The sequence below is a fragment of the Semicossyphus pulcher genome, unplaced genomic scaffold, assembly GCF_022749685.1.
Source record: "Semicossyphus pulcher isolate SPU_LCO1_2020_fin unplaced genomic scaffold, fSemPul1.0.p SCAF_6, whole genome shotgun sequence".
Taxonomy (NCBI): Eukaryota; Metazoa; Chordata; class Actinopteri; order Labriformes; family Labridae; genus Semicossyphus; species Semicossyphus pulcher.
Window position 1 is genome coordinate 8,673,614 of NW_027211737.1, and position 14,189 is coordinate 8,687,802.

General features: G+C 41.7%; 1 protein-coding gene across 1 annotated transcript in view; it reads right to left on the reverse strand.

Moving 5' to 3' along the window:
• col27a1b (collagen, type XXVII, alpha 1b) overlaps nucleotides 1–14,189 on the reverse strand; it is an 87,290-nt gene that overhangs the window by 41,440 nt on the left and 31,661 nt on the right. Inside the window, exons 8-12 of the mRNA XM_069683171.1 lie at nucleotides 10,661–10,705; nucleotides 6,686–6,739; nucleotides 5,389–5,433; nucleotides 3,276–3,329; nucleotides 1,293–1,337 (exon numbers count right to left, since the gene is read on the reverse strand). Of these exons, the coding sequence (XP_069539272.1) occupies nucleotides 1,293–1,337; nucleotides 3,276–3,329; nucleotides 5,389–5,433; nucleotides 6,686–6,739; nucleotides 10,661–10,705 (243 nt within the window). The remainder of the gene's footprint in view (nucleotides 1–1,292; nucleotides 1,338–3,275; nucleotides 3,330–5,388; nucleotides 5,434–6,685; nucleotides 6,740–10,660; nucleotides 10,706–14,189) is intronic.

A 14,189-nucleotide genomic window follows, 5' to 3' on the forward strand; every position in this document is an offset into this window, starting at 1 on the left:
CAGCGTGCAAAAGCTCAGCACTCGCCTACAGCAGGCCAACGCTACGCTTAGATAAATGATAAAGGGCAGAATACAGGAGAGACCTCTTAATCTCTGTCAGGAGGAAAATTACTAAGACCTCAAGAGATGGCACAGATAGGATCGTTTGTCTGGCAGAGCGCTGAATTAGAACATCGGGCATTTGTGGATAAAGTAATGCGCAGTAATCGGAGCAACATGAAGCTCACAGGAAATGTGGAAAAATGTGCCCTTTTCCAAAAATGTCAGTTACTGACTTGGTACGATTAGAAACACATGTAAGTCATCATTCTCATATTGACAAAAACTTTTAGCGTGGTTGAAGATGCTCTTTACACAGTTTGATCTGTGCAAGAGAAAAACAGAGAAGAAGGGGAGCTCTTTAAAAACATAAAATGCAATTAGCATTTACGTTGCAGGCTTAGGGACCTTTTGAATCACTTCTAAGTCAAATTAATCGAGCATGCCAAGTCCTCCTCTCGTGTGTCGTTCCCCATTTAGTTCAACTTCTCTTCTGCTGACTCAGGACAGAAATAAAACTTGTTGCATAAAGTGACTGACCTCACTTTCCACCACAGAGGAAAAGAAATGGCTTGTCATCATCATGACTTGGCTTTTATAGGCAGATTTCTTGGCCTGAGTCGATGTCAGTGACCGTTATAGTATACTAGTATTAAAAAAAGCATGTAGAACCACAGCAGGCCTGGGAAAATATCAGATTTACTCAAGTGGTTACGTGCCGTTTCATTATTTTCCATGTAAGCCTGGAGGGATGGGAAATTTAGTCTCAGGCGCCAATGACGGTAGACTTTGCTGATCTGTGGGTAAAGTCTGCGGAGAGCCAAAGCCACAACTGACACATCACATTATCATATCAGCCTAATGCAGAACAAGCTTTGTAACGAGCATAATGTTTAACATACAATGTTTCCTAATCGGCTTGAGAGAGAGAAAATTAATCACACAAGATTTATAGATTCGGAGTCACCGACTTTAATATGAGGCCAGTAATTATCTTTAGGGTGCACATTGTTCCCCTTATAGCGTTCCCTATAGTAACTCCTAGCATTACAGTGCCAGAGTCGGCGTTATCACAACTTTATTTCACAGACTTATGTCTAAGACCAGGAGTCGCTGTCAGAGTAATGGTCTTATAATACCCCTTTAAAGTAGCTCTGCACTACAGTAAGAGCCCATAAATCAAGAAAAAAAACACCTTTCAAGAGGCAGCATTAAAAATGTTCTCTGAGAAGTATGTTGAGAGAAAACTTTACCGGCCTACCCATCTTGCCCTTCTTCCCATGAACGCCAGGAATTCCCTGGAAACAGGAAAGACAAGAGAGATGCAAGAGAGAGAGAGAGGAAAAAAAGAAGAGATACAGAGTACACATTTAAAGAAACAGAAATTATTAGATTTTATTTTATTAGTTTTAATATGACTAAATTATTATATGACTAAAAGCCACACTGGCAGCCCTGTGAGGCTTTGATGCCAGTTATACAACAGAAAACAAATGTGTTGGATGGAGAAAAGTTTTATTCTTGAGCTTGTCAACAGCAATTTACAAAACAAGCTATGGTCCATTTAGGAGCTTTGGCAGAACTTCCTTTAATCTCACATCATGAACTTTAGTGGAACATAATAAAGATGCACAATTTTTAAATTGCACAGGGAAAAAAACTTAATTTGAAAATCTGCTGATGAAAACCAGCAGATGTGATTTAAAGATCCGAACAGCTACTAAATGGACCCTGAGTTGATGTTGTTTTATTGACCAAATCAAACAAGTTTATCTTCTGTAGGACGACTATTTTAATTCATTTAAGAATCAGCTGGTCGGGATCAAATCCTATATCGTGGCTCTACTTTCTAAAGTGTAGTTTATCAGCCACAGCTGTATTTATGGTAAACTTAAAGAAATAATCTTGAAGATTTTCATTTAAATAAATGTCTGTTAAGTCACTCTCTATCGACGAATGAGGTAACACAATGGTGATTGAGCCGATGGCCAACTGATGAAAGCCTTTACATTTGCAGTATATAGTATTATTACGGACTGGGTGTCTGTGGCGACTTTCACGGAAAAAAACACAAGCAGCGCCCAGTTAGTGACGCGTTTTCCATCACCCAGCAGTGGTTGGTCTGCCAGAGAGGGTAGGCGGAGCTAAGCGGCTGCTTTTCCGGTCTCTGCAGGTGTTGCGAGTAAACAGTAATCTACTATGGCTGAACAAACGAAGAAAAGATGGATGACTACAGATACAACTTCAAAAATAAGTGAAAATCCAAAGAAAAAGAAACAAACTCGACGCTCAGATGAAGGCAAACTATGGTCTAAATAGGAAAGCGTCAGCGAGGAAAATCAAGAGTTACAACCGGAGCCAACCGTGGACGTCACACATGCAACACTGTTTAGATATCTGGGAAGTGTGCTCCCGCAATTACCGTTAATCGCCATAGGTGCCGCCAAAGAGTACGAAACAGAGATCTTCGAGATTATAACATTAAAGAATCGTGACAAAGGGAGCCAACTGTAGACGTCTGGTTAAATTAGGAAGTGTTCCCATAATTACTGTATTTTGCCAGTAGGTGGCATCCAAGGAAACAAAACTGAAATCTTCAAGATTATCAGTTTAAGGTAAACTTAAGGTATGCCTTGAGCATAAGGCTAAATTAGCACCCTTATTTGCTCAAATTCAATATAAAACCTTTCCATGTTAGCCTGGTAGAATGCGAGCATTATGCGTTTTTTGTATATCCTGGCATAGTGAAACTTTGTTAGCCGTTGTTGGCACTAGATAAAAAGGGACCTTTTTGTAAATGTCATTAAAAAATAACCAGTCTTTTACTCAAAGAATAAAAATGACTCGACTGACTGACGCAATTGAAGACCAGCAGTGCCAGAGTGACACTTGGCCCATGTGACTAAAAATATAAAACAGAACACCCAGTATGAAATCGCTTTCATATTTTGTGCCTCTATTTTGCTTTGGAGTTTCACTGGAGTTTGAGTCCTGTTTTTTAATTAAATTCAAATCAGCCATCAACATTTTAACCTCATCCAACACAGTAGAGAAGTTGGGCTGTAGGTTTTCTTTTCCCTGTGGCTTGATCCAATACAGACGAGGGGAGCTCGCGCTACTTTGAGCTCATAATAGTGATTTGCTGAAGTGTGCCTGCAGTGCTTCCAGAATGAAATCTATTTCTATTTCATGACCCTCAGACAGACGTATAATGCGACCCAGCCACCAATACTCACTCTCTCGCCATCAGGACCGGGACGGCCAAAAAGCCCAGGGATGCCAATGTGACCCTGGAGAGATGAATAAAAGATGGAGTGGGGGAACAGGTAAGGCACAGATAGATGGAAAAGCAAAAGAAGGTGGACAATGAGAGTGAGCAGAGATGATGGACGTTGATGAACTGTTAGATAACAATAAGAGTAACACATGTCTAAGAATCTCTACAAAGACTTCAGCTGTGATGCTTTGATCTGTTACAGCACCACAGGCTTTTCTCCACAGTGGAGTGGTCTTGAAGAGCTAAGCCTTGAGGCAAGTGTATATGCCCATGGACTGCATGGTGCTGGCTTCCACGATGTAGTCCAAGGGCACATACCCTCACATCAGGGATCTCTGAAGATGTCTCTGCCAAACCTGCTCAGTGCAAGAGGAGAGAAATATGGCCAAGCAGCAGAGACATAAGTTACACTGACATTTAATGAGAAGCTAACATCTGAATGCATTATCATGCTCCAAGCAGAGCCATATAGTTTTATGATATTTGGCTTACATGAGCAAGAATAGCAAGCATAAAAAAGTTGTAAAGAGAGCCAGAGTTAATTACCGCTACAGTACTTTAAGTATACGAACAGAACCATCTGTCATTATCATCATGGAGTTAACAACGGTAAAAGAGTGGCGTTTATGACACTGGGATTTTATATGCACCCACACTGGTTAGGTAATTCACTTAGCATGGATTTAACAGTTCATTTCAGAAAGTTAAAGTTTAAAAAATCTGAGAAAAGTCAGAAAAGGGTCGTGCTTCTCTCCCTTATGGCTCCAAGTTGAAGCGTGGAGTGAGGTAGCATGAAAACAAGTACGCATAAAATGTCTGATTCTGATTATTCTTACTTCTTTAGGCCGTAGAGTGCAAGATAATACTATACATATTCACATAAAATACTCCTTTAAAGACCAGCTCCAGTCATGTTTAAGACATATATAATGCTCTGCTTGAAATAATAAATTGTGTCTGATATGATTTTTCTGCAAAATACGTTTAATTACCTTGTAAAAATCCTCCTGAGGCATCTCCTCCTTCTCCCTCATTAAAAACTCCTGAATCTGCATAGGCCCCGCCCACAGCTCACATTTCCACCGCCCTCTTCGTCGCAAAAACAAAACCTGTCTCTGCCATCGTTTAGAGGCAACTTCTTGAAACTTAGCTAGCTTGAAATGTAGAAATAAGTAGTATTAACGTTAAAGGTATAATAAGTAGGATTTTCCTAGAGAAATTAAATATAGACTTTTACAAATATAATAACAAAAAACATCACTTATGGCCCTCTATACACGTGTGCTGGTGAGTGTGTGTGTGAGCAGACCCTTGTGAGACCCTTCCCTCTGCATCTATTCTGTTGGTTTGCTTTGGACAGGATGTTTTCGGGAGGGGCGCTGTCGTGGTTCCCTGAGCCAATCAGAACTTATAGCTGAGTATGGGAGTGGTTCAAATAAGCAACTGGGCCCCATTCAGACCGGCAAACATGGTAAAAGTGCGATGCAGAGATGGCCTTCTTTCTGTCCGGCGGTTAGCATGGTAGCGCTGTCGGTGTTAGCTCGTCAGGGTGGGTGTGTTCTCGCACGAGAGAATGAGAGTGAGCTTCTGGTGACGCAGAGGCCAGGAGGAGCGGCCCAGTTTGAATGTGTTGTTGACAAAATGCAAGAAAAAATCATACTTATTATACCTTTAACGTTAGTAGTCAGTAGTGTATATAACTAACGACGCTGGTTACAGCTGGCGCACGCATCACCCAAGTGGTTGCCATAGGTTGCACACAATGATATGCATAGCGTCACTCCGTCCATTAACGGGATTGGCTCCTTAGGTTTGTGACGTCTCAAACCTGCCAATCTGAAAAGGTGTTGTTCAGCCTGTCCTTGGTACACTGCAGTTTAAAAGCAGACAGGCCCAGCCATGGAGATGACTGCTGATGTTGTCCCTGATATGTCTTGTAGCACATGAAGAACACCACATGGAGATGTTTACAAGGTTAAACACTGGGTTTTCACTGGAGGGGGTCTTTAAAGAGTTTACATTTAATTAAAAAACACCATGCCAATGCGGCCATTCTTCCAACATTTACTCACCCTGATTCCTTTTGGCCCCATTTTCCCTACAGGCCCGGGTAAACCCTAAATGTAACAGATAAAAAAACATATTTCTGTGGTTGCAAACAGTGGCAGAACTTTTATTTGTGTCTCTAAAAGTACTTGATTGGAAAACCAAAGAAAAAATGTCACCATACATCTAACCAGGTGGAAACTTGTCACTACTTAATGATATGCATCCACTTTAAACAGAGTTTTGCATCTTTTTGAACATTTAAATAAGCCTCTCTGCTGCCTTTTGCAGTGTTAATACTTCAGCAGCATTCACATCAATTTCTCAGAGACACTGACGGCAAATCCAACGGTGCATAAAATCTCCCGTTGCAACTACAAAGATCAACTCTCAGCTCGGGAGAACTCCCTTCAGCAAAGTGCAACGTCTTGACATAAACCTACAGCCCGTAGTGATTCACAGCCCACAGATGGTAGGGGGAGCTAAAACCTAATCCATCACACACCACTAAGTGTCTAAAGGGATCAGAGTTCAGACACAGTAAGTGCGCTTAAGCACAGATGCAAACAGCGAGACCCGTGCCTGAACTCTGCGTTATCATAAACAGTCAGGAAGCGTAAGCGAGCAAATAGTCGTCCAGCTGTTTGTGGAGTTTAAATTTGCGTAAAGCTGAAAGGGGACACATTTTAAATATAGAGAAACGTTAATGCTCCGCAGCTTTCACTTCTCAAGTTAAACATTATTCCTAGAAGTGAGGCAAGGGCTGACAATCACAGTTTGGAGGGACAGAGAAAGCTTATTTGTACCCGCGGAGCTGTGGCATTAGTCACACTTTTATTACCTTTTCTTTCTTCGGAGTAGTGCTTACGACGGGAACCTTGTGACATTTTATTTCCTCTCTGGACCGGGGGCATCCGTCGCTGATCTACCAAAAGTGCATCTCAACAGCTTAGAGCTGTTTGTTGCCCTTTTTGAGGCCTTTTTGCTTTCGCTCAGCTGCTATAAACGTTTTATTTGGATTTGGCAAATTAGGTTTTGAGATGCCGATGGCTGAGATTCTTTTTCCAGCATCCAATATCTTTAAATTTATTGTTTTTAGCTGCAGAAAACAAACAAGGATTAAAAGTTTTGTGTCTAAACTCCTGTTTTATTCATCTCTCTGACAGTAAGCAAAAATTACTTGCTGAACTTTGATTTATTAAAAGGCCAAAATCCCCTCAAAAAAACCTGCATTCAGAATATGTGTGTTTCCATGCTGGTGTGTGTGCGTGTGTGTGTGTGTGGCCCTGCTCAACCAGCACCGCAACACTAGATTTACTGCACCTGCCTGCCAGGATAGCCTTTGGCCCCAGTGCTTCCATCATCTCCCCGTTCACCCTGTGGAGAGAGACACAGAAGAGAAATCAGCTCGAGCGGAGGGCAGGAGAGGAAAAAAAAGTGGGGGGAAAGGAAGGAAAAAGACTGAAGGATGGAGAAAGGAGGAAAAAAAGTGTATTTAATGCACATATGGTTTCTGTTGGAGACTCGCTGATTGCAATAAGAACCTGAAAGACAGTCGTAAAAACTGCAAACAAGCACTTCATTTATAAAGTAATAAACAACAGTCAGTAACTCCTATGGAGGAATTTAAATCTCTCAGCTCGTCAATAAAGACCTTTTGTTTTGTCCCGTCAGTGTTGCTTAAGGAAAGAGGCGCCACTGCAGACGCTGCCCCTCCAACCACTCTGTTAATCCGACAGTTATTATAATGCGGTCGAGCCACGTGCTGCTAAGACTTCTGCCAGCACAGTTCTGCCATAATATGTTTACCCTCATCAACGCACAATATCGTACATGAGTCACTCCTTCCTTGTGGTGAGAGCAAACCAAGAGGAATGTTTAACTCTGCATGTATGGGAAGAGTAAAACAGGATTAGTTAGCGAAGGCATGCAAGAAATTACAGGCTGTTTGTTCAGTATAGTGAACGCTAACCACTCTCATTAAACGCTATAGGGAGAGCTTATGTAATTTCAGTTTCCTTGGATAATTAACGTTTTATGTGAAATCTAAATGCTAATGTATTATTAAAATATGATGTGGGTAATCCTGTAAATGGGAGAGATTAACAGTAGTAATGGGAGAGAGCAGCAGTAGTAAAAGTTGTGGTAGTAATGGGAGCAGTGTTGCAATAAAGATATTTTGTACAGCAGGAAGGTTATTATTGCAAAACAAGCCCAGAGAGGAAAAAAACAACCGGGAACATTTTTGTTCATATATATTTTGTGTTAGTGAAAGAACACACAGGCATAAGCACAGAGGTGATGCTATTAACACTCCTGCTGGCTGCAGAGGGTGATAATGCAAATGTGTTATCCATGCAAACCACGCTATTCCACTGACCGACAGTTGGTGGCAGTAGCAAGCCAAGAAATAAAGAAAAGGTTAAAAGCATGGAAGAAGACAAATGCTGTGTTTGAAATGCCATACTATGCTAGCATTACGTACTGATTTGGCCAAAATGTACCAGGCAGTATACAAACAAAAGCAAAATGTGCCGTATGCCAAAAATACCCGCATGTCGTACTGATTCGGAAAAAATCTCCAGTATGCATCGGACCAGTCTACCTCGCCTACTGTATCCCATAATGCAATGCGCTGGAACAGCACAGCAGCAGTTGGAATGGCAGATGGCTGCAGCATTCCCGAAGAGCAAAGGGGGCACTATAGCTAAAGAAGCGGCGATCTGCTCTTGGCAGGCTATTGTTTACTTCTGCTTTCCAAAACCGGAAACTGGCATCTGACTTAGCATACTGCAATATAAACTGAACAGCTCCGTACTACAGACTACAGCCGAACGCAGTATGCAGTATTCGCTATATAGTATATAGTACACCATTTTGAACACAGCCCCAATCTCCACACTCAGGGACTTTGAATCACGTTCCCGATAAGTGCTTAGTGCTGTCCAACTGTCAAATCACAAAGTGCGTGCGGGCTCTGATACGGACTTTTCAACGCCAAATTAGGGACTTTCCGTGAGTCCGCATGTCTGCAGACTTTCCTTTGGTGGTTACCCAGCGGCCATAGCCAACTCGGTGACCTATACAAACGTGATTTGCCCGCCGTAAATGTATACAAAGCATGCAGGTGACGGGAACCACAAATAGGTTTATCTGTTAGTGACAACATTTAGTTGCTATGTGGTTATTTAGAGCACGTCATGTTATCAAATAAATATTCACAGAAGATTAAAAATAACACCTATTTTAGTTTGCTAAAATATGTAAACACTGTAATGTAAGATACGCAATTACATGCTGGAGGTCGGATTTTTTTCTAATTCTTTAAAGTGGTAATCTCGAAGATCTCAGTTTTGTTCTCTTTGGCGGCACCTATGGTGATAAACGGTAATTGCAGGAGCACACTTCCCAGATATCCAGACAGTGTTGCATGTGTGACGTCCACGGTTGGCTCCGGTTGTAACTCTTGATTTTCCTCGCTGACGGTCTCTTTCCTTTTCAGCCTGTTTGCTTTCATCTGAGCGTCGAGTTTGTTTCTTCTTCTTTGGATTTTCACTTATTGTTGAAGTTGTATCTGTAGTCATCCATCTTTTCTTTGTTTGTTCAGCCATAGTAGATTACTGTTTACTCGCAACACTTGCAGAGGCCGGAAAAACAGCCGCTTAGCTCCGCCTACCCTCTCTGGCAGACCAACCACTGCTGGCTGATGGAAAACGTGTCACTAACTGGGCGCCGCTTGTGATTTTTTCCGCGAAATTCGCCACAGTCTGTAATACTGCAGATGCAAAGGCTTTCATCAGTGGGCCGTAGGCTCAGTCACCATTGTGTTACCTCGTTCGGTGATAGATAGTGACTTAACAGACATTTATTTAAATGAAAATCTTCGAGATTATTACTTTAATGGCGCATCTTGTTTCCAGGTAACGTGTGATGTCATGATGGTGTGTCCCATTCCTGATTTTTATGCAGTTCTCAAACCCTCACGGACTCACGCGCTGCACACCTGACGTCATTAAAGTTCGTGAGGGTTCAGTGCTTAGGCCTAGGGTGGAGAGTGGGATTGGGCCAATGGCTGTGGTCAAAATCACTCCTATCAAAGCATTGCATCGTGGGATTGTTAGCAGAAAGCAGATTACGTGTGACGGAAACTTTAGAGTCCAGACTCTCAGCTTAAATCAAAAAGGGAAAAATAAAGTAAATGTAATGCCCGTTTTAGAAAAATCAAAAAGTTTGTTTTAAAGTGATTTACGAGGGACACATTTAAAACTATAAACCTTTGTTGCTAAAAATTGATTTTCCTAAGAAACGCTGATTAAAAACACCATCAGGAAATTCTTCAGTAACCAAGAAGTAATCTCTTTCTGGCACAAGGTGTCGCCAGTTATCGTCATTGAATAAGAAAACAATCAAATCAAGTTCATTAACAAAAACAACAAGCCTCAGAGCGCCCCCAAACAGCCAATCATAACCACCTACTCTGCACGGCAACCGTTCACTATCTGAGTGATTATCCACAGAAAAGACTGCACCATCTCTAGAGAGCCTCTTTCCTTTCGGTGTGACACAGCACATTTTTCTCAAAGATAGCACACCGGATTTGAGCTCAGGAAGGAGGGAGAGGACGAGGAGGAGGAGGAGGAATGACCTAGGGGTGTCCAAACTATTTAGCCCACTTGTTCGTCTGCCAAAAAACCCTTCTGCTCTCTTCCCGCCAAGATTCCAGCACAACTAACGTCTAATGTCTCTTCCCTCCTTTCTCTCTCTCTCTTCTTTCACACCTCTTTTTAATGCCCTGGTGTATCTCTGTTAAAATGTTCCAGTCATTCCCCTTTATCCTTTTTTGATAACTTAATTTCTCAGTAGCACATTGCAACTGTAAAAAAAAAAATCAGAACTAATTTTTCAGCTCATCTTTTTGATGAGCAAACACACACTGACAGCTAACCTAGAGCGAGTAGACGAAAAGTCAGCATGCATTGGATTGTGTGAGTATCCCAACACCTCAAAAAGAGGAGGATTGTGTCAAGAGCCACCAGAGAAATCCCATTCTAGTTGCTTTTTTCTGTTCAGAAAATCCTCTTTGGTTGCCTCATGATTGTTTTTCACCCCTCCCCCAAACACTGTTGTTGTTACCTGTAGGCATTTTCAATATCACATACTCTGGCAATTTCACGTTATACTTACTGAACTAAAAGGGGGGCTATAGTTGCAAACATTTCATACATACGTTTAAATTACTGATGTGTTTTCTTTTACATCAAACTATAGCCATGACAGTAAGAGAGAGAGAGTACTCACAGGTTCACCCGGGAGACCAGAACGACCGGGATGACCTTTTTGTCCCTGTTGATAAAGAAACAAAAAGTTAGAGCTTTCCACATCAAACATCCAGGTCTCGGAGGGGCTGGAGCTTATCCCAGCTGTCACTGGGAGAGAGGCGGGATATATACCCCTTTCCCAGCTAAATTAGCGTGTTGATGCAGGTTTTTCAGACCCAGGAAGACCCGCTTATAGATGCTGATTGTCTCTTTTCCCATTGCCAGTGGAGTATACTCCTTTTGGTCTCCTTTCTGCTGCATCACCGTCTGACGTCACAAACGCACCCGAAACGGGGTTAGTGAACAGTGAAGATGGTACGGTGGTTAGGTCTTTATTGTATCTATTACTCATTCAGTCTGTGTATTAAACTTGGCGCCATCCAATTTGGAACGATGTTTGAGCGCTGCTAGGACAGAGAAGGGCGGAATTCGTAGCCGAGATGACGAGGAGTTGCAGAAGTTACCGACGGAGCATAGCATTGCTAAGACGGGGGCTAAGATTAGCGTGTCAACAAAGGTTTTGTGTTTCCATCAATGCAGATCAGAGCCGAGGCGATAATTACCCGGGTTACTGCGGAGTGATTTGACCCGGTTACGAATGCTGATTGTAACCTTTCCCACTAAGCAAAAAGCAGAGTGTTAGTTGGTTTTTTGACCAGTGGGAAAACGGCTATGGAGACAGACAACCTTTCACGCTCAGTACACCTACGGGCAATTTTAGAATCACAAATGAACCTATTAAGCATGTCTTTGGACTGTTGGAGAAAGACAGAGTACCTGGAGGAAACCCAAGCATGCACGGGGAGAACATGCAAACTCCACACAGGAAGGCCCACTTCATCCAAACTGGTGTTCAAACTAGAAACCTTCTAGCTGTGAGGTGACAGCGCCAACCACTGCAACACTGAGCACCCCCCACATCAAACAATAGGTGAAAATACACAATGGCATCTTATTGTTTACATTCTGATCCCAAAGCCACGGGGGGAATAAATGATGCAATTTTGAAAAGACTATTTGATTTTCTGTCTTGGGAAAAATTAATAGGTCAATTGTCAAATTTAATCTAACTTTAGTTGATAGGAAGTTCATCACGTTGCGTTCAGGACCATTTTAGTCAACACTGCAGGGGCTGAAATTCTGCTGAATGATTTTCCAATTGCCTTCGAGGGACTTGACTTTGTTTCCCTATAAAATGTGCAGTAAAATAACTTAATAAAGACCCGGCAGGTTTTGCTTAAAAGGGTCGACAGCAAGGACAAATGTAATAGCTGTGAAACAAATAGAGCACTTATCAGCAGCATGGCCTGGTTAACCCTGAATAAAACACTTTACTATTCTAGACAGGAACAATGGCGTTTCCATTTATTGTTGCAGCCCAGCTGCTTGGCCATGAGATTGTCTAATCGATGCCATGAATGCACTCTGACAAAACAATTCACAGCAATCTTGAATTAATTAAACTTGAGCCAATTACACAGGAACAAATGAACCAAAAAGAGTAATTAATGGCCACCTTCACGCCCTGTGGTCTCAAATGAGCATGCCAGCTGCTAACAAATCTTATTAATCTTTTCACAATCAAGGCCAGATAGAGTCATGTGAAGTCATCTCTGAGGGAAGAACACGTTTATCCCCTCAAGTGTGAAGTCATTAGCAACCAGCTGCCCTGTCCTGTCTGCAGCAGAGCAAGTAAACCACGGGCGTCCAGATGCTGATGTACAAAAATTTAGACCAGTGTAAACAATCATGTCACCTTTAGAGACCCATAGCAAGCAGTAACAGACTGCAGGCACTGTGTATACACGAGGATTCAAATGCCCTTTTGCAAATGTCCTGAGATATTCGGTAGCATTGATGTAAAGCAGAGCTCCATTCAAAGGCAGCACTGAGGTTCTGCAGGCCCTGTGACTGTGATGAGGAAGGGGAGTGTAGCTAAATTTAAGGATTGTTCTATGTTTGGCTCTGACATTCGGATCGTTTCCATGTGAATAAATAACAAGGAGTAATCTTCACTTTGCAGAATGCTAACATCTCTGAAATTTAATCCATAGCACACTGTGATTTTAGCAACATGCTAATAAAACTGTGGGCCACAGCCTCCTAAAATCTGGATTTCCCACTTTTAACTTTGCAAAAAGAATAGAATAGTAATTTTTAAAATTACTTTTATCTGCTTTTTTGATGAGGAAATAGATACTCCTGTCTGTCCCTTGTACAGAGCTACTGTCAGGACACCGTTAGCTGAGCACAAAGACTGGAGACGTGGTGGAAACAGCTTAGGGCTGGGTTTAAAAAATCTATTTTTCCCATTAGAATTGATTGTCATTTGAATGACCCAATATCAATTCATTAATCGATCAATCTTTAAAAATATGTAAAAACTCCTGAACGCAGCACGACTCAGCGCATCCCCTCGAAACACGGCAGTGAGGCAGACATGCCCGGACTTGTTTACTGCAGCTACTAAGGGGACATCAGTTATCGCCGACGGACTCTTTTTATCGTGTGTGCGTCCATGAATATGTAAGCTAGTTTTGCACTGATGTTTATGTTACTCTCTGTTAGCGTTGGCTTTGGCCGTGAGTGTATTTTCGGCGTGTTGTTTTACAGTATGCCTTTCCCTGTAACTCTCGCGTGGCTTTGTTAGTCGCGCTGTGAGATCTCGTGGCCAAATCTCGCGCAAGTTGAAGCTCAGTTCGTTTAATCAAAACCATGAGCCAGATGTTCAGACTAAAAGTCTGAACTGGAAAAAACGTTCATAAGCCGTCTGATTCATAACATTGTTAATGTGTTGACTGCTGTGTGCTGGTCATGTTAAATAGAAAGTACATGATGTGACTTCTTTGGGGTTAATTCTGATTGTAAACATTAAACATTTTGATAATGCACCAGGTTAGAGGTGCACTGATATTGTAACTGAAACACTCGTAACACAAATCGGATCGAATTGAGAAAACAATATCGATACTCAGCCCTAGTATCATTATATGATCGTCTTGCAATATATAAATTATTGCAGAATTGCTGTATTGTGATATTATCGTTATCATGGGCCACATATTGCGTATCGTATCATGAGTTACCCGGCGATTCCCACCCTGAATTACAAACATGTAAAACTATAAATTTATATATATATATATTATATATTATATAATTTATATATATTTCTTATCTTATATTCACCCTTTATTCGGTTAATAAAGTACAAACAATAAAATAAAAACTTAAAACGAATGGACCTGTTGGTGGGTCAGGCAGGGTCAAAAGGCTGAAGAACTAGACTGAAGCCGTTCAGAAGAATGATGCTGGCAGCCTGTAACCCACGTTGATCAAACGGGTCAATATAAGTCCAGGGTAGCATCTCAGAAAAGCACATTTATCCCATTTTCAGACACAACTATCCTCCAGCCACAAACCAATCATCTTAGACTAAAGGCGTTGATGTTATCGTCATATGAGACTTACTGATACTCAAACAGCAGGAAACTAAACGTCTACTCACT